General features: G+C 45.1%; 1 protein-coding gene across 1 annotated transcript; it reads right to left on the minus strand.

Annotated features, from left to right (window-relative positions):
• Positions 1-296: 296 nt before the first annotated feature.
• Positions 297-18,270, minus strand: LOC311307181 (scavenger receptor cysteine-rich domain-containing protein DMBT1-like; the record flags this gene model as incomplete). The annotated part of the gene is made up of 16 exons (XM_084435981.1): positions 297-631; positions 3,023-3,340; positions 4,138-4,204; positions 4,295-4,455; positions 6,847-7,164; positions 7,966-8,032; positions 8,123-8,283; positions 10,687-11,004; positions 13,402-13,719; positions 14,522-14,588; positions 14,679-14,839; positions 15,661-15,978; positions 16,814-16,894; positions 17,051-17,131; positions 17,221-17,535; positions 17,910-18,270. The coding sequence occupies 16 exons, from the start codon at positions 18,268-18,270 to the stop codon at positions 297-299; spliced, it is 3,447 nt and encodes a 1,148-aa protein (XP_084292107.1).
• Between the last annotated feature and the right edge of the window lie 1,558 nt (positions 18,271-19,828).

Raw genomic sequence — 19,828 nt, forward strand, 5'->3', positions numbered from 1 at the left:
TATATGTAACAGATAAAACCTCACAGAAGACACAAAAACAAGGATGCCCTAAACCGTTAACTGAGGCTGGGGACACAGAAAGAGTGGGGGGAATGTAGGTATACAGATGGGGTATGGAGAGTTAAACTTCTACATGGGTCACATAATGCATGCTTACAAAGTCTCAGTGCCTCCAATTAGTATGGGCAGTTGTGTCCAAAATATTTAGACACTGGGCTTCCTATTTAGTAGGCTAATCAACATTGTCAAATCATAGTTATATTATTCATGTCATTGAATGATTAAATCATGAACTTCTATGACAATGTTATGCCAGCGCAGGTGACTCCAGCATCTTCATCATGGCGGCAGTTATGGTTCCCCAGACCATTGTGGAGGCACTGCAGCAAAGAGTCTTCAGAACCAGAGCAGGTCAGGTCATCTAGAAAGATAAAGTTTCTCCCCTCTCCGAAATGGGCCGCTTGAAATACCTGCAGAGCTTCTCCACAGCCCAGCTCGCTGCACACCACCTGGCCATCCAGCATGTCCCAGTCATCATCACAAACCGTACCCCACTGGCCTGAGTGAAACACCTCCACTCTCCCAGAGCAGTTGTTAGGACCGTTGACCAGGCGCACTCTGGATGTACTGTCTGTAACACACAAGTGCAACAGTGAATATAGTGTGAGGCTGGAGATGTTGTCAAATTTAAAATGTGGATCATGTAATAGGCGATCTCTTACTGTAGGTCTGTGTAGAGTTTGGCTGATAGGTGGTTGTATTACCTGCATTTAAAAAAAAATCAAGACGGAAAAATTAAGACATTGTGTAATATATGTAATAGAGTTTGGCTGATAGGTGTCTGTATAAAAAAAAAAAGAAAGAAAAGAAAAGAAAAATCAAGGAGAACTTTATTGAAAACCTTTATTGAGACCTGTTGTGCATGGCTAATATCAGTTTATTTAGACATGCGTGTATTGTATGATCAGTTGTTGCTGAATAAACTTTTCTTTTTTTCCAGAATTTACTATGAGTGAATGGCAGAACTCCTGCAAATTGATTCAAAACATTGTATTTGTGCGTGGCTGTAAGCTAGCGCACCTAGAATAGCGTTTGTCCGGTTATCACTCCCTCCCTCCCTCCCTCTGTTGAATGTTGATCTGCATTTCTCTGTTGGCACCACAAGAGGTAGTAGTCCGAGCACACTCAATAAAGAAGGACACCAAAATCAAACTGCCGATCTCCACTGCACAAGTAGAGTAGTAGTGAAAGCATAGGACTCCCATGCGAAAGATTGGGGTTCAAGGCCCCAGTGGGAATGATTTTATGGGATTATATCCAAAAACTCCACATGTTTATCCTTTCATTCCACCCTTTACCCCTTGCCTTATAGGTCAGATCCTGTCCCAACCCCAACCCTTATTCTAAACCCAACCCACACTAGGGACTGGAAGAAGGACACCAAAACAAACCCACCAATCTCTGCTGCACAAGTAGAGTAGTGGTGAGAGCATAGTACTCCCACCCAGGAGACCAGGGTTCAAGGCCCCTGTGGGATTACTTTATGGGACTATACCCCAAACCTCCACACATTCATCCTTTCACTCCAATCTTTTTATCCCTTACCTTTGTCCAGAAACATAAGTTGAACCAATTGCAGCAAAATAGCTAACGTTACAGGAATCATCAGTGTAACTGCTTTAGCCAGTGACCGCTACCATTAATGTTATGGAAGCTGCTGCTCTTATTGTGCTGAATTAGCATTGGAAGCATTGAAACTGATGTGTCCAGGCGACAAGATCTTAATTGATCATACATTATTTCATGTCATTTCAATTCACAGCTATTTCAGTGGCATGACTAGCTTCCGTCTTACCAGTCCTGAACAGAAACAAGCCAGCCAAGCACATTAGCCAGGCTGAACCTGGCCTGGTTCAGCGAAATTTTCTTGGCTTGGAGTTCTTCTACTGTCATTACAAATGAACCAAATATTAAACAAAAATGATAATGCATTTTGTCTTGGCCTTGTGGCTCTGCTCAAGGAGTAGGCCTACTTTTTGCTTGAGGTGTGGCATTATTTAACCGAGTTGAATTGGTTCAACTCAGTATAAATACCACCCAACCAAGTCAGCAGCTTTTTCGTGCTGTATCTGGCTATAGCGGTGTTTATGAGAGGTAAATGGACTGCACATACATAGCGCTTTAAAATGGCCTCTCATTCATCCATACATTCACACACCAAAGGCATGCTAGCGTGCCCATTGGGAGAAATTTGGGGTTTAGTGTCTTGCCCAAGGAGACTTCGACATATGGACAGGAGGAGGTGGGATTCGAACCACCGACCCTACGATTATTGGATGTGTGGAGTGAGTTCAGGGGGGTATGCGTAAGCGAGTTGACTTGGATAAACTCACTCATTAGTGTAAATACCGCCCACTTACGCTATCAAATCGCTAGCTTTTTGGCAGTGTAGCTGGCTAAAGCTGTGTTTATACGTTGGCAAGTCAGAGGACCTGAGATCAAACCCAGCTTGGGGAAGTGAGGGTGGAAGCAATACAGACGAGCAAAGCAGTGACACTTGTAACACATTAAGTACTTGCATGACAATAATAAGGACCAGGAACGCTATAGTAAATCCCCCTGATAGACATGTAATTCAATACGGTACAACATAGTATAGTACAGAGCAGATGGAGCGTGGGGTGGTGGTGGGCAAGCAAAAACAATAGCACCAACAGTATAGCAACACAGTGTACAATGTTTATACTGTACAGTAGGAGTGTGTGTGTGTGTGTATGTGTGTGTGTGTGTGTGTGTGTGTGTAGGGACAAGTATATGCGTGCAGCTTATAGCTGCCTTATGAGGTAGCATCATATGTGATTGGAGCCACAGAGCTGAGGTTAGTTGTTCACGTCAGCTGGCGACAGCCAATGACGCGCACGCACTGCCATGAGTTTCCTGCATGAACTAGCTTCATTCAAGGTCTTCGCTCAATCATGCTAAACAAGTTCATTCATGACATCCTGACATCCCCTAGACTTACCAGTGCAGGTGACGCCAGCATCTTCATCATGGTCGCAGATATGGTTCCCCAGACCATTGTGGAGGCACTGCAGCAAAGAGTCTTCAGAGCCAGAGCAGGCCAGGTCAACTAGAGAGATAGAGCCTGTCCCCTCTCCGAAATGGGCCGCTTGAAAGACCTGCAGAGCTTCTCCACAGCCCAGCTCTCTGCACACCACATGGCCATCCAGCATGTCCCAGTCATCATCACAAACCGTACCCCACTGGCCTGAGTGAAACACCTCCACTCTCCCAGAGCAGTTGTAAGGACCGTTGACCAGGCGTACTCTGGATGTACTGTCTGTAACACACAGGTGGGACTGTGAAGATAATGTGAGGCTGGAGATGTTGTCAAATTTAAAATATGGATCATATAGGCTAATATGATGCAAAGTCTTACTGTAAGTCTGTGTGGAATTTGGCTGATGGGTGTTTGTGTAACCTGAATTTTTTAAAATCAAGATGGAGAAATGAAGAAATTATGTGAAACACGTTTTTAAAGAGGTTTGCATGTTTTTTTGGAACTGGAGCAACTGAACTTACTATTGGTAATGACTGATATGGGCCTTATTACCTATTAATCAACACTTATCAAGAACCTTAATATAAAGTGTTGCTGTGAATATGGTGAGAGGCTGGGGATGTCAAATTGGGTGCATACTTGCATGACTATATTAGGCCGGTAACACTATAGTAATAATCCCCCTGACAGACATGTACTTCAGTACAGAACAGCAAAGTATAGTACAGAGCGCATGGAGTCTGGAGTGGTGGTGGGCAAGCAAAAACAATAGCACCAGCAGCATAGCAATACAATGTATTTAGGTCTATATGTGTGTGTGTGTGTGTGTGTGTGTGTGTGTGTGTGTGTGTGTGTAAGGACAAGTAAATGCATGTGGCTTAAACAACCGTCATATGAGGTAACATCGTATGTGATTGGAGCCACACAGCTGAGTATACGGCTGGCATTGGCTGGCTACAGCCAATGACGCGCACGCACTGCCATGAGTTTCCTGCATGAACTAGCTTCATTCAAGGTCTTCGCTCAATCATGCTAAACAAGTTCATTCATGACATCCTGACATCCCCTGGACTTACCAGTGCAGGTGACTCCAGCATCTTCATAATGGCGGCAGTTATGGGTCCCCAGACCATTGTGGTGACACTGCAGCAAAGAGTCTTCAGAGCCAGAGCAGGCAAGGTCATCTAGAGAGATAGAGTCTGTCCCCTCTCCGAAATGGGCCCTTCGAAAGACCTGCAGAGCTTCTCCACAGCCCAGCTCTCTGCACACCACATGGCCATCCAGCATGTCCCAGTCATCATCACAAACCGTACCCCACTGGCCTGAGTGAAACACCTCCACTCTCCCAGAGCAGTTGTTAGGACCGTTGACCAGGCGCACTCTGGATGTACTGTCTGTAACACACAAGTGCAACAGTGAATATAGTGTGAGGCTGGAGATGTTGTCAAATTTAAAATGTGGATCATGTAATAGGCGATCTCTTACTGTAGGTCTGTGTAGAGTTTGGCTGATAGGTGGTTGTATTACCTGCATTTAAAAAAAAATCAAGACGGAAAAATTAAGACATTGTGTAATATATGTAATAGAGTTTGGCTGATAGGTGTCTGTATAAAAAAAAAAAGAAAGAAAAGAAAAGAAAAATCAAGGAGAACTTTATTGAAAACCTTTATTGAGACCTGTTGTGCATGGCTAATATCAGTTTATTTAGACATGCGTGTATTGTATGATCAGTTGTTGCTGAATAAACTTTTCTTTTTTTTCAGAATTTACTATGAGTGAATGGCAGAACTCCTGCAAATTGATTCAAAACATTGTATTTGTGCGTGGCTGTAAGCTAGTGCACCTAGAATAGCGTTTGTCCGGTTATCACTCCCTCCCTCCCTCCCTCTGTTGAATGTTGATCTGCATTTCTCTGTTGGCACCACAAGAGGTAGTAGTCCGAGCACACTCAATAAAGAAGGACACCAAAATCAAACTGCCGATCTCCACTGCACAAGTAGAGTAGTAGTGAAAGCATAGGACTCCCATGCGAAAGATTGGGGTTCAAGGCCCCAGTGGGAATGATTTTATGGGATTATATCCCAAAACTCCACATGTTTATCCTTTCATTCCACCCTTTACCCCTTGCCTTATAGGTCAGATCCTGTCCCAACCCCAACCCTTATTCTAAACCCAACCCACACTAGGGACTGGAAGAAGGACACCAAAACAAACCCACCAATCTCTGCTGCACAAGTAGAGTAGTGGTGAGAGCATAGTACTCCCACCCAGGAGACCAGGGTTCAAGGCCCCTGTGGGATTACTTTATGGGACTATACCCCAAACCTCCACACATTCATCCTTTCACTCCAATCTTTTTATCCCTTACCTTTGTCCAGAAACATAAGTTGAACCAATTGCAGCAAAATAGCTAACGTTACAGGAATCATCAGTGTAACTGCTTTAGCCAGTGACCGCTACCATTAATGTTATGGAAGCTGCTGCTCTTATTGTGCTGAATTAGCATTGGAAGCATTGAAACTGATGTGTCCAGGCGACAAGATCTTAATTGATCATACATTATTTCATGTCATTTCAATTCACAGCTATTTCAGTGGCATGACTAGCTTCCGTCTTACCAGTCCTGAACAGAAACAAGCCAGCCAAGCACATTAGCCAGGCTGAACCTGGCCTGGTTCAGCAAAATTTTCTTGGCTTGGAGTTCTTCTACTGTCATTACAAATGAACCAAATATTAAACAAAAATGATAATGCATTTTGTCTTGGCCTTGTGGCTCTGCTCAAGGAGTAGGCCTACTTTTTGCTTGAGGTGTGGCATTATTTAACCGAGTTGAATTGGTTCAACTCAGTATAAATACCACCCAACCAAGTCAGCAGCTTTTTCGTGCTGTATCTGGCTATAGCGGTGTTTATGAGAGGTAAATGGACTGCACATACATAGCGCTTTAAAATGGCCTCTCATTCATCCATACATTCACACACCAAAGGCATGCTAGCGTGCCCATTGGGAGAAATTTGGGGTTTAGTGTCTTGCCCAAGGAGACTTCGACATATGGACAGGAGGAGGTGGGATTCGAACCACCGACCCTACGATTATTGGATGTGTGGAGTGAGTTCAGGGGGGTATGCGTAAGCGAGTTGACTTGGATAAACTCACTCATTAGTGTAAATACCGCCCACTTACGCTATCAAATCGCTAGCTTTTTGGCAGTGTAGCTGGCTAAAGCTGTGTTTATACGTTGGCAAGTCAGAGGACCTGAGATCAAACCCAGCTTGGGGAAGTGAGGGTGGAAGCAATACAGACGAGCGAAGCAGTGACACTTGTAACACATTAAGTACTTGCATGACAATAATAAGGACCAGGAACGCTATAGTAAATCCCCCTGATAGACATGTAATTCAATACGGTACAACATAGTATAGTACAGAGCAGATGGAGCGTGGGGTGGTGGTGGGCAAGCAAAAACAATAGCACCAACAGTATAGCAACACAGTGTACAATGTTTATACTGTACAGTAGGAGTGTGTGTGTGTGTGTATGTGTGTGTGTGTGTGTGTGTGTGTGTAGGGACAAGTATATGCGTGCAGCTTATAGCTGCCTTATGAGGTAGCATCATATGTGATTGGAGCCACAGAGCTGAGGTTAGTTGTTCACGTCAGCTGGCGACAGCCAATGACGCGCACGCACTGCCATGAGTTTCCTGCATGAACTAGCTTCATTCAAGGTCTTCGCTCAATCATGCTAAACAAGTTCATTCATGACATCCTGACATCCCCTAGACTTACCAGTGCAGGTGACGCCAGCATCTTCATCATGGTCGCAGATATGGTTCCCCAGACCATTGTGGAGGCACTGCAGCAAAGAGTCTTCAGAGCCAGAGCAGGCCAGGTCAACTAGAGAGATAGAGCCTGTCCCCTCTCCGAAATGGGCCGCTTGAAAGACCTGCAGAGCTTCTCCACAGCCCAGCTCTCTGCACACCACATGGCCATCCAGCATGTCCCAGTCATCATCACAAACCGTACCCCACTGGCCTGAGTGAAACACCTCCACTCTCCCAGAGCAGTTGTAAGGACCGTTGACCAGGCGTACTCTGGATGTACTGTCTGTAACACACAGGTGGGACTGTGAAGATAATGTGAGGCTGGAGATGTTGTCAAATTTAAAATATGGATCATATAGGCTAATATGATGCAAAGTCTTACTGTAAGTCTGTGTGGAATTTGGCTGATGGGTGTTTGTGTAACCTGAATTTTTTAAAATCAAGATGGAGAAATGAAGAAATTATGTGAAACACGTTTTTAAAGAGGTTTGCATGTTTTTTTGGAACTGGAGCAACTGAACTTACTATTGGTAATGACTGATATGGGCCTTATTACCTATTAATCAACACTTATCAAGAACCTTAATATAAAGTGTTGCTGTGAATATGGTGAGAGGCTGGGGATGTCAAATTGGGTGCATACTTGCATGACTATATTAGGCCGGTAACACTATAGTAATAATCCCCCTGACAGACATGTACTTCAGTACAGAACAGCAAAGTATAGTACAGAGCGCATGGAGTCTGGAGTGGTGGTGGGCAAGCAAAAACAATAGCACCAGCAGCATAGCAATACAATGTATTTAGGTCTATATGTGTGTGTGTGTGTGTGTGTGTGTGTGTGTGTGTGTGTGTGTGTGTGTAAGGACAAGTAAATGCATGTGGCTTAAACAACCGTCATATGAGGTAACATCGTATGTGATTGGAGCCACACAGCTGAGTATACGGCTGGCATTGGCTGGCTACAGCCAATGACGCGCACGCACTGCCATGAGTTTCCTGCATGAACTAGCTTCATTCAAGGTCTTCGCTCAATCATGCTAAACAAGTTCATTCATGACATCCTGACATCCCCTGGACTTACCAGTGCAGGTGACTCCAGCATCTTCATAATGGCGGCAGTTATGGGTCCCCAGACCATTGTGGTGACACTGCAGCAAAGAGTCTTCAGAGCCAGAGCAGGCAAGGTCATCTAGAGAGATAGAGTCTGTCCCCTCTCCGAAATGGGCCCTTCGAAAGACCTGCAGAGCTTCTCCACAGCCCAGCTCTCTGCACACCACATGGCCATCCAGCATGTCCCAGTCATCATCACAAACCGTACCCCACTGGCCTGAGTGAAACACCTCCACTCTCCCAGAGCAGTTGTTAGGACCGTTGACCAGGCGCACTCTGGATGTACTGTCTGTAACACACAAGTGCAACAGTGAATATAGTGTGAGGCTGGAGATGTTGTCAAATTTAAAATGTGGATCATGTAATAGGCGATCTCTTACTGTAGGTCTGTGTAGAGTTTGGCTGATAGGTGGTTGTATTACCTGCATTTAAAAAAAAATCAAGACGGAAAAATTAAGATATTGTGTAATATATGTAATAGAGTTTGGCTGATAGGTGTCTGTATAAAAAAAAAAAGAAAGAAAAGAAAAGAAAAATCAAGGAGAACTTTATTGAAAACCTTTATTGAGATCTGTTGTGCATGGCTAATATCAGTTTATTTAGACATGCGTGTATTGTATGATCAGTTGTTGCTGAATAAACTTTTCTTTTTTTTCAGAATTTACTATGAGTGAATGGCAGAACTCCTGCAAATTGATTCAAAACATTGTATTTGTGCGTGGCTGTAAGCTAGTGCACCTAGAATAGCGTTTGTCCGGTTATCACTCCCTCCCTCCCTCCCTCTGTTGAATGTTGATCTGCATTTCTCTGTTGGCACCACAAGAGGTAGTAGTCCGAGCACACTCAATAAAGAAGGACACCAAAATCAAACTGCCGATCTCCACTGCACAAGTAGAGTAGTAGTGAAAGCATAGGACTCCCATGCGAAAGATTGGGGTTCAAGGCCCCAGTGGGAATGATTTTATGGGATTATATCCCAAAACTCCACATGTTTATCCTTTCATTCCACCCTTTACCCCTTGCCTTATAGGTCAGATCCTGTCCCAACCCCAACCCTTATTCTAAACCCAACCCACACTAGGGACTGGAAGAAGGACACCAAAACAAACCCACCAATCTCTGCTGCACAAGTAGAGTAGTGGTGAGAGCATAGTACTCCCACCCAGGAGACCAGGGTTCAAGGCCCCTGTGGGATTACTTTATGGGACTATACCCCAAACCTCCACACATTCATCCTTTCACTCCAATCTTTTTATCCCTTACCTTTGTCCAGAAACATAAGTTGAACCAATTGCAGCAAAATAGCTAACGTTACAGGAATCATCAGTGTAACTGCTTTAGCCAGTGACCGCTACCATTAATGTTATGGAAGCTGCTGCTCTTATTGTGCTGAATTAGCATTGGAAGCATTGAAACTGATGTGTCCAGGCGACAAGATCTTAATTGATCATACATTATTTCATGTCATTTCAATTCACAGCTATTTCAGTGGCATGACTAGCTTCCGTCTTACCAGTCCTGAACAGAAACAAGCCAGCCAAGCACATTAGCCAGGCTGAACCTGGCCTGGTTCAGCAAAATTTTCTTGGCTTGGAGTTCTTCTACTGTCATTACAAATGAACCAAATATTAAACAAAAATGATAATGCATTTTGTCTTGGCCTTGTGGCTCTGCTCAAGGAGTAGGCCTACTTTTTGCTTGAGGTGTGGCATTATTTAACCGAGTTGAATTGGTTCAACTCAGTATAAATACCACCCAACCAAGTCAGCAGCTTTTTCGTGCTGTATCTGGCTATAGCGGTGTTTATGAGAGGTAAATGGACTGCACATACATAGCGCTTTAAAATGGCCTCTCATTCATCCATACATTCACACACCAAAGGCATGCTAGCGTGCCCATTGGGAGAAATTTGGGGTTTAGTGTCTTGCCCAAGGAGACTTCGACATATGGACAGGAGGAGGTGGGATTCGAACCACCGACCCTACGATTATTGGATGTGTGGAGTGAGTTCAGGGGGGTATGCGTAAGCGAGTTGACTTGGATAAACTCACTCATCAGTGTAAATACCGCCCACTTACGCTATCAAATCGCTAGCTTTTTGGCAGTGTAGCTGGCTAAAGCTGTGTTTATACGTTGGCAAGTCAGAGGACCTGAGATCAAACCCAGCTTGGGGAAGTGAGGGTGGAAGCAATACAGACGAGCGAAGCAGTGACACTTGTAACACATTAAGTACTTGCATGACAATAATAAGGACCAGGAACGCTATAGTAAATCCCCCTGATAGACATGTAATTCAATACGGTAAAACATAGTATAGTACAGAGCAGATGGAGCGTGGGGTGGTGGTGGGCAAGCAAAAACAATAGCACCAACAGTATAGCAACACAGTGTACAATGTTTATACTGTACAGTAGGAGTGTGTGTGTGTGTGTATGTGTGTGTGTGTGTGTGTGTGTGTGTGTGTGTGTGTGTAGGGACAAGTATATGCGTGCAGCTTATAGCTGCCTTATGAGGTAGCATCATATGTGATTGGAGCCACAGAGCTGAGGTTAGTTGTTCACGTCAGCTGGCGACAGCCAATGACGCGCACGCACTGCCATGAGTTTCCTGCATGAACTAGCTTCATTCAAGGTCTTCGCTCAATCATGCTAAACAAGTTCATTCATGACATCCTGACATCCCCTGGACTTACCAGTGCAGGTGACTCCAGCATCTTCATAATGGCGGCAGTTATGGGTCCCCAGACCATTGTGGTGACACTGCAGCAAAGAGTCTTCAGAGCCAGAGCAGGCCAGGTCATCTAGAGAGATAGAGTCTGTCCCCTCTCCGAAATGGGCCCTTCGAAAGACCTGCAGAGCTTCTCCACAGCCCAGCTCTCTGCACACCACATGGCCATCCAGCATGTCCCAGTCATCATCACAAACCGTACCCCACTGGCCTGAGTGAAACACCTCCACTCTCCCAGAGCAGTTGTTAGGACCGTTGACCAGGCGCACTCTGGATGTACTGTCTGTAACACACAAGTGCAACAGTGAATATAGTGTGAGGCTGGAGATGTTGTCAAATTTAAAATGTGGATCATGTAATAGGCGATCTCTTACTGTAGGTCTGTGTAGAGTTTGGCTGATAGGTGGTTGTATTACCTGCATTTAAAAAAAAATCAAGACGGAAAAATTAAGACATTGTGTAATATATGTAATAGAGTTTGGCTGATAGGTGTCTGTATAAAAAAAAAAAGAAAGAAAAGAAAAGAAAAATCAAGGAGAACTTTATTGAAAACCTTTATTGAGACCTGTTGTGCATGGCTAATATCAGTTTATTTAGACATGCGTGTATTGTATGATCAGTTGTTGCTGAATAAACTTTTCTTTTTTTTCAGAATTTACTATGAGTGAATGGCAGAACTCCTGCAAATTGATTCAAAACATTGTATTTGTGCGTGGCTGTAAGCTAGTGCACCTAGAATAGCGTTTGTCCGGTTATCACTCCCTCCCTCCCTCCCTCTGTTGAATGTTGATCTGCATTTCTCTGTTGGCACCACAAGAGGTAGTAGTCCGAGCACACTCAATAAAGAAGGACACCAAAATCAAACTGCCGATCTCCACTGCACAAGTAGAGTAGTAGTGAAAGCATAGGACTCCCATGCGAAAGATTGGGGTTCAAGGCCCCAGTGGGAATGATTTTATGGGATTATATCCCAAAACTCCACATGTTTATCCTTTCATTCCACCCTTTACCCCTTGCCTTATAGGTCAGATCCTGTCCCAACCCCAACCCTTATTCTAAACCCAACCCACACTAGGGACTGGAAGAAGGACACCAAAACAAACCCACCAATCTCTGCTGCACAAGTAGAGTAGTGGTGAGAGCATAGTACTCCCACCCAGGAGACCAGGGTTCAAGGCCCCTGTGGGATTACTTTATGGGACTATACCCCAAACCTCCACACATTCATCCTTTCACTCCAATCTTTTTATCCCTTACCTTTGTCCAGAAACATAAGTTGAACCAATTGCAGCAAAATAGCTAACGTTACAGGAATCATCAGTGTAACTGCTTTAGCCAGTGACCGCTACCATTAATGTTATGGAAGCTGCTGCTCTTATTGTGCTGAATTAGCATTGGAAGCATTGAAACTGATGTGTCCAGGCGACAAGATCTTAATTGATCATACATTATTTCATGTCATTTCAATTCACAGCTATTTCAGTGGCATGACTAGCTTCCGTCTTACCAGTCCTGAACAGAAACAAGCCAGCCAAGCACATTAGCCAGGCTGAACCTGGCCTGGTTCAGCAAAATTTTCTTGGCTTGGAGTTCTTCTACTGTCATTACAAATGAACCAAATATTAAACAAAAATGATAATGCATTTTGTCTTGGCCTTGTGGCTCTGCTCAAGGAGTAGGCCTACTTTTTGCTTGAGGTGTGGCATTATTTAACCGAGTTGAATTGGTTCAACTCAGTATAAATACCACCCAACCAAGTCAGCAGCTTTTTCGTGCTGTATCTGGCTATAGCGGTGTTTATGAGAGGTAAATGGACTGCACATACATAGCGCTTTAAAATGGCCTCTCATTCATCCATACATTCACACACCAAAGGCATGCTAGCGTGCCCATTGGGAGAAATTTGGGGTTTAGTGTCTTGCCCAAGGAGACTTCGAAATATGGACAGGAGGAGGTGGGATTCGAACCACCGACCCTACGATTATTGGATGTGTGGAGTGAGTTCAGGGGGGTATGCGTAAGCGAGTTGACTTGGATAAACTCACTCATCAGTGTAAATACCGCCCACTTACGCTATCAAATCGCTAGCTTTTTGGCAGTGTAGCTGGCTAAAGCTGTGTTTATACGTTGGCAAGTCAGAGGACCTGAGATCAAACCCAGCTTGGGGAAGTGAGGGTGGAAGCAATACAGACGAGCGAAGCAGTGACACTTGTAACACATTAAGTACTTGCATGACAATAATAAGGACCAGGAACGCTATAGTAAATCCCCCTGATAGACATGTAATTCAATACGGTAAAACATAGTATAGTACAGAGCAGATGGAGCGTGGGGTGGTGGTGGGCAAGCAAAAACAATAGCACCAACAGTATAGCAACACAGTGTACAATGTTTATACTGTACAGTAGGAGTGTGTGTGTGTGTGTATGTGTGTGTGTGTGTGTGTGTGTGTGTGTGTGTAGGGACAAGTATATGCGTGCAGCTTATAGCTGCCTTATGAGGTAGCATCATATGTGATTGGAGCCACAGAGCTGAGGTTAGTTGTTCACGTCAGCTGGCGACAGCCAATGACGCGCACGCACTGCCATGAGTTTCCTGCATGAACTAGCTTCATTCAAGGTCTTCGCTCAATCATGCTAAACAAGTTCATTCATGACATCCTGACATCCCCTGGACTTACCAGTGCAGGTGACTCCAGCATCTTCATAATGGGTGCAGTTATGGGTCCCCAGACCATTGTGGAGGCACTGCAGCAAAGAGTCTTCAGAGCCAGAGCAGGCCAGGTCATCTAGAGAGATAGAGTCTGTCCCCTCTCCGAAATGGGCCCTTCGAAAGACCTGCAGAGCTTCTCCACAGCCCAGCTCTCTGCACACCACCTGGCCATCCAGCATGTCCCAGTCATCATCACAAACCGTACCCCACTGGCCTGAGTGAAACACCTCCACTCTCCCAGAGCAGTTGTAAGGACCGTTGACCAGGCGTACTCTGGATGTACTGTCTGTAACACACAGGTGGGACTGTGAAGATAATGTGAGGCTGGAGGTGTTATCAATTTAAAAATGTGGATCATGTAATATGAGGCGATCTCTTACTGTAGGTCTGTGTAGAGTTTGACCCTGAATTTAAAAAAAAATCAAGATGGAGAAATGAAGACATTTGCACTCAGAGAGCACAGACCTCCACCCATGGTGGTTGTCATCAGCATGTAGAGTTGTTGAATGTGTAACGAGGAGTGGGCATTTCTAGTTTAAAGAAGAACGTCTCTCGATGTACATGTTAACAAAATTGAAAAATTGCTTCATTTCTAAATCCGTCAAATGCCCTATCTCGCAATATAAAAAATGAACACCAGATGACACTGTGGTGCATAATATTCCAAGACCAAATGCCCTACCTGGCAATATTAACAAAAGTGAAAAATAATGAGTGTATCTGCCCTGTAATTCGGGTCCACTCCAAGATTTAATGGCTTCTTCCTTGGCTCATGCTTCACCCCTACAGCAAGTTTCATGAAAATCAATCTGGCAGTTTTTCCATAATCGTGCTCACTAACTAACAGACAAAATGAACACATAGCACCGAAACCATAACCTCCTCACCTGGAGTTTTTCCTGGTAATAAGGTAATATGTTTTTAAATAAGTTTGCATGTTTTTTTAAATCGTAGCAACTGAACTTACTGTTTGTGCACAATGTGATGAATGGCTGATTGACTCAAGATGGATTGTGAAAACATGTTTTTGCAGCTACATGTGTTTAGCTTGGATTCATTCATGACATCCTGACATCCCCTGGACTTACCAGCACAGGTGACTCCAGCATCTTCATCATGGCCACAGTTATGGGTCCCCAGACCATTGTGGTAACACTGCAGCAAAGAGTCTTCAGAACCAGAGCAGGCAAGGTCATCTAGAAAGATAGAGCTTCTCCCCTCTCCGAAATGGGCAGAATGAAAGACCTGCAGAGCTTCTCCACAGCCCAGCTCTCTGCACACCACATGGCCATCCAGCATGTCCCAGTCATCATCACAAACCGTACCCCACTGGCCTGAGTGAAACACCTCCACTCTCCCAGAGCAGTTGTAAGGACCGTTGACCAGGCGTACTCTGGATGTACTGTCTGTAACACACAGGTGGGACTGTGAAGATAATGTGATGCTGGAGATGTTGTCAAATTTAAAATATGGATCATATAGGCTAATATGATGCAAAGTCTTACTGTAAGTCTGTGTGGAATTTGGCTGATGGGTGTTTGTGTAACCTGAATTTTTTAAAATCAAGATGGAGAAATGAAGAAATTATGTGAAACACGTTTTTAAAGAGGTTTGCATGTTTTTTTGGAACTGGAGCAACTGAACTTACTATTGGTAATGACTGATATGGGCCTTATTACCTATTAATCAACACTTATCAAGAACCTTAATATAAAGTGTTGCTGTGAATATGGTGAGAGGCTGGGGATGTCAAATTGGGTGCATACTTGCATGACTATATTAGGCCGGTAACACTATAGTAATAATCCCCCTGACAGACATGTACTTCAGTACAGAACAGCATAGTATAGTACAGAGCGCATGGAGTCTGGAGTGGTGGTGGGCAAGCAAAAACTATAGCACCAGCAGCATAGCAATACAATGTATTTAGGTCTATATGTGTGTGTGTGTGTGTGTGTGTGTGTGTGTGTGTGTGTGTGTGTGTGTGTGTGTGTGTGTGTGTGTGTAAGGACAAGTAAATGCGTGTGGCTTAAACAACCGTCATATGAGGTAACATCGTATTTGATTGGAGCCACACAGCTGAGTATACGGCTGGCATTGGCTGGCTACAGCCAATTACGCGCACGCACTGCCATGAGTTTCCTGCATGAACTAGCTTCATTCAAGGTCTTCGCTCAATCATGCTAAACAAGTTCATTCATGACATCCTGACCTCCCCTGGACTTACCAGTGCAGGTGACTCCAGCATCTTCATAATGGCCGCAGTTATGGGTCCCCAGACCATTGTGGTGACACTGCAGCAAAGAGTCTTCAGAGCCAGAGCAGGCCAGGTCATCTAGAGAGATAGAGCCTGTCCCCTCTCCGAAATGGGCCGCTTGAAAGACCTGCAGAGCTTCTCCACAGCCCAGCTCTCTGCACACCACATGGCCATCCAGCATGTCCCAGTCATCATCACAAACCGTACCCCACTGGCCTGAGTGAAACACCTCCACTCTCCCAGAGCAGTTGTAAGGACCGTTGACCAGGCGTACTCTGGATGTACTGTCTGTAACACACAGGTGGGACTGTGAAGATAATGTGAGGCTGGAGATGTTGTCAAATTTAAAATGTGGATCATATAGGCTAATATGATGCAAAGTCTTACTGTAAGTCTGTGTGGAATTTGGCTGATGGGTGTTTGTGTAACCTGAATTTTTTTAAATCAAGATGGAGAAATGAAGAAATTATGTGAAACACGTTTTTAAAGAGGTTTGCATGTTTTTTTGGAACTGGAGCAACTGAACTTACTATTGGTAATGACTTATATGGGCCTTATTACCTATTAATCAACGCTTATCAAGAACCTTAATATAAAGTGTTGCTGTGAATATGGTGAGAGGCTGGGGATGTCAAATTGGGTGCATACTTGCATGACTATATTAGGCCGGTAACACTATAGTAATAATCCCCCTGACAGACATGTACTTCAGTACAGAACAGCATAGTATAGTACAGAGCGCATGGAGTCTGGAGTGGTAGTGGGCAAGCAAAAACAATAGCACCAGCAGCATAGCAATACAATGTATTTAGGTCTATATGTGTGTGTGTGTGTGTGTGTGTGTGTGTTTGTGTGTGTGTGTGTGTGTGTGTGTGTGTGTGTGTGTGTGTGTGTGTGTGTGTAAGGACAAGTAAATGCATGTGGCTTAAACAACCGTCATATGAGGTAACATCATATGTGATTGGAGCCACACAGCTGAGTATACGGCTGGCATTGGCTGGCTACAGCCAATGACGCGCACGCACTGCCATGAGTTTCCTGCATGAACTAGCTTCATTCAAGGTCTTCGCTCAATCATGCTAAACAAGTTCATTCATGACATCCTGACATCCCCTGGACTTACCAGTGCAGGTGACTCCAGCATCTTCATAATGGCCGCAGTTATGGGTCCCCAGACCATTGTGGTGACACTGCAGCAAAGAGTCTTCAGAGCCAGAGCAGGCCAGGTCATCTAGAGAGATAGAGCCTGTCCCCTCTCCGAAATGGGCCCTTCGAAAGACCTGCAGAGCTTCTCCACATCCCAGCTCTCTGCACACCACCTGGCCATCCAGTATGCCCCAATGATCATCACAAACCGTACCCCACTGGCCTGAGTGAAACACCTCCACTCTCCCAGAGCAGTTGTTAGGACCGTTGACCAAGCGAACTCCAAAGTCACCATCTGCATTGCAATGGTCACAAAAGTATTGCTTACTCAAACACATCGGCCTGTTCATCGGCCAACCCCAATTACTGCAAGCCTGTACTCACCTGCACAGATAACTCCTGCGTCTTCATAATGATCACAGTTATGGACCCCTGGTTCACCTCCGGTGCAGTTTTGGAGTGATTCCTCAGTGCCGTCACACGCCATGTCATCCAGAACGATAGGTCCTGAGCCGCTCCCGAACCTGGCCCCGCCCAGGACTGCCAGAACTTCTCCACAGCCCAGCTGCCTGCACACGACCTGGGCGTCCAGCATGTCCCAGTCATCATCACATACCGTACCCCACTGGCCTGAGTAAAACACCTCCACTCTCCCAGAGCAGTTGGTGGGACCACCAGCCAAGCGGATGGAAGGTCCGGCTTTAATACAGTAGATGAACATTATTGTAATCAAATTTGATGCTTACTAGGTGTCATGTCAGTGTGTTGGCTGAATCATAAAATATGAAACACGACACTAATTCATACTTACATACGTGTGAAACTGCAGCTGCTGTAGAAAATGAAAAAGCAAGGGGAACGTGGGACAATTGATTAAGAAAATTTAAGTGATAAAAACACTGTAAAATAAATATACTCTGTTGAAAACTGTCTCACTGTTGTGTTACTGTGTCCTTTGGTTCTAAGTGTGTTGTGTATAAAATTAAATGTTAAATGCATATTTAAACTTGTTTTAAAATGAAAATTGTTGGCCTTCGTTTCCACAAGATGACAGAAAACGGTGACACTCCTACCTGAGCAAACGACACCTGCATCCTCATGGTGCATACAGTTGTGCTGACCTATAGCTTCCGAACGGCATTCGAAGAGGGAGTGCTCCGTGCCGGCACAGTCCACGCTGTCAAGTAGAATGGGCAGACCCACGCCCATTCCGAACCAGGCACGTATGGGGGCTCCCACAGCGGCCCCGCAGTTCAGCTGTCTGCAGGCCACCTCTGCGTCCCTCAAATCCCAGTTGTCATCACACACTGTACCCCACTGCCCTTGATGATACACCTCCACCCTCCCTGAGCACCGGTCCAGAGTCCCTGCCAGGCGAATCAAGGCGCTATCCGGGATAACTGGAAAGAAGAGAACGTCTTTTCTTTTCAACATGTTGAGTTGTTCAATACTTAGGAGTGCGGTTGTGGTAGGGTACATTATGGTATAGTATTGAAGTACATTAAAATAAAGTAAACCATAGTATGACATAACAGTATAGCTCTGTATGTTGTCTTATGTATGCAAGGCACCGGATCAAGCATTCCCCAAGGGGATTTTTTTTTCTGATCTTGTCCCAATTTCACCCAATTTGGTAGCCAATCACACCCAACCTATTGTCCAATTGTGTCCTTGTTATTGTGGAGGATTCGTTGTGCAACCCCGTGACTTGCAATCTGAAAGAGGGAGCTAGCTACCTGACTCTCTCAGCTCATGATCATGACTCCGACACCAGATGGGGTCACTGTAGAGTGGCGAACCCTCAAACCGAGATTAACCTAACCACCCTCTTGGAGGGGCGGCCCAGTATGCCACTCCCTCTGGGGATCCGGCCATACTGGGATCTGGCAAGGCCTGGGCATGAACTCTAGTCCCTGATGGTCATGAAACACGATGCTTAGACCGTTACGCCACCACACCATGCAACTCTCTGCATATTACTTCAGCATCAAGTAAACGCCAGTCATCATCGCACCCTGTTCCCCAACTGCTGTCCTGGTATATCTCCACCCTCCCAGGGCTGTGATTAGATCCTTCCACCGAGCACACTACTGTCTCAGCTGTTTGAACTACTATGATTGGAACAGGATCATTGACAAAAACGAGGACATTGGCCGGGTTGAACATTTGAAGCAAATTACAGTATGTGAAGAGTAGATCTATCCATGGATACTCACAACGGAACAAGCCCTCCAATGGTGTTTCGGTCCAGTGGAGTGGTGGACCTTAAAGAGAGAGAGAGAGACAGAGAGAGAGAAGAGAGAGAGAGAGAGAGAAAGATGACATCAGCTCCATACTGGTTGGTAAAATAAACGGCTTAGGAGCATAATGAAACTACATACATACCGATACACATGACCCCAGCATCCTCATAGTGTCCACAATTGTGTGACCCCAGTACATTAGAGTTGCACCCAAGCAGAGACTCTTCTGTCCCAGTACAGCGAACATTATCCAGCCAGATCTCTCCCCTTCCTGGTCCAAAGTGAGCAAGATCCAAGGCCTCCAGAGGTTCTCCACAGCCCAGCTCTCTGCACACCACCCAGGCATCCAGCAAGTCCCAGTAATCATCACAAACCGTACCCCACTGGCCTGAGTGAAACACCTCCACTCTCCCAGAGCAGTTGTTAGGACCATTTGTTAGACGTACATTAACTGTAGAGGGGGGGGGGGGAAGAAAAATAAGATATTGGTCCGAGCAAGACCAAAGTGAGGAAGGCGCTTGCATGGAAGGCCCTAAACGACATAGCCAGTGTGTGGAATTCCAGCCCCCCCCCTGACAAATCAAGCTCAGCTTCTTCTATATGACGGTAGAGTCCCTTCTCCTATATGGCTGTGAATGCTGCACCCTAAAGCTCAGCCTGCAGAAGTCCCTTGACTGGTGCTACACCAGAAAGCTGTGTGCAGTACTCAACATCAACAAGAACGAGTATGTTACCAACAAACATCTCTA

Source organism: Borostomias antarcticus (genome assembly GCF_949987555.1).
Source record: "Borostomias antarcticus genome assembly, chromosome: 3".
In the NCBI taxonomy this organism is placed as follows: Eukaryota; Metazoa; Chordata; class Actinopteri; order Stomiiformes; family Stomiidae; genus Borostomias; species Borostomias antarcticus.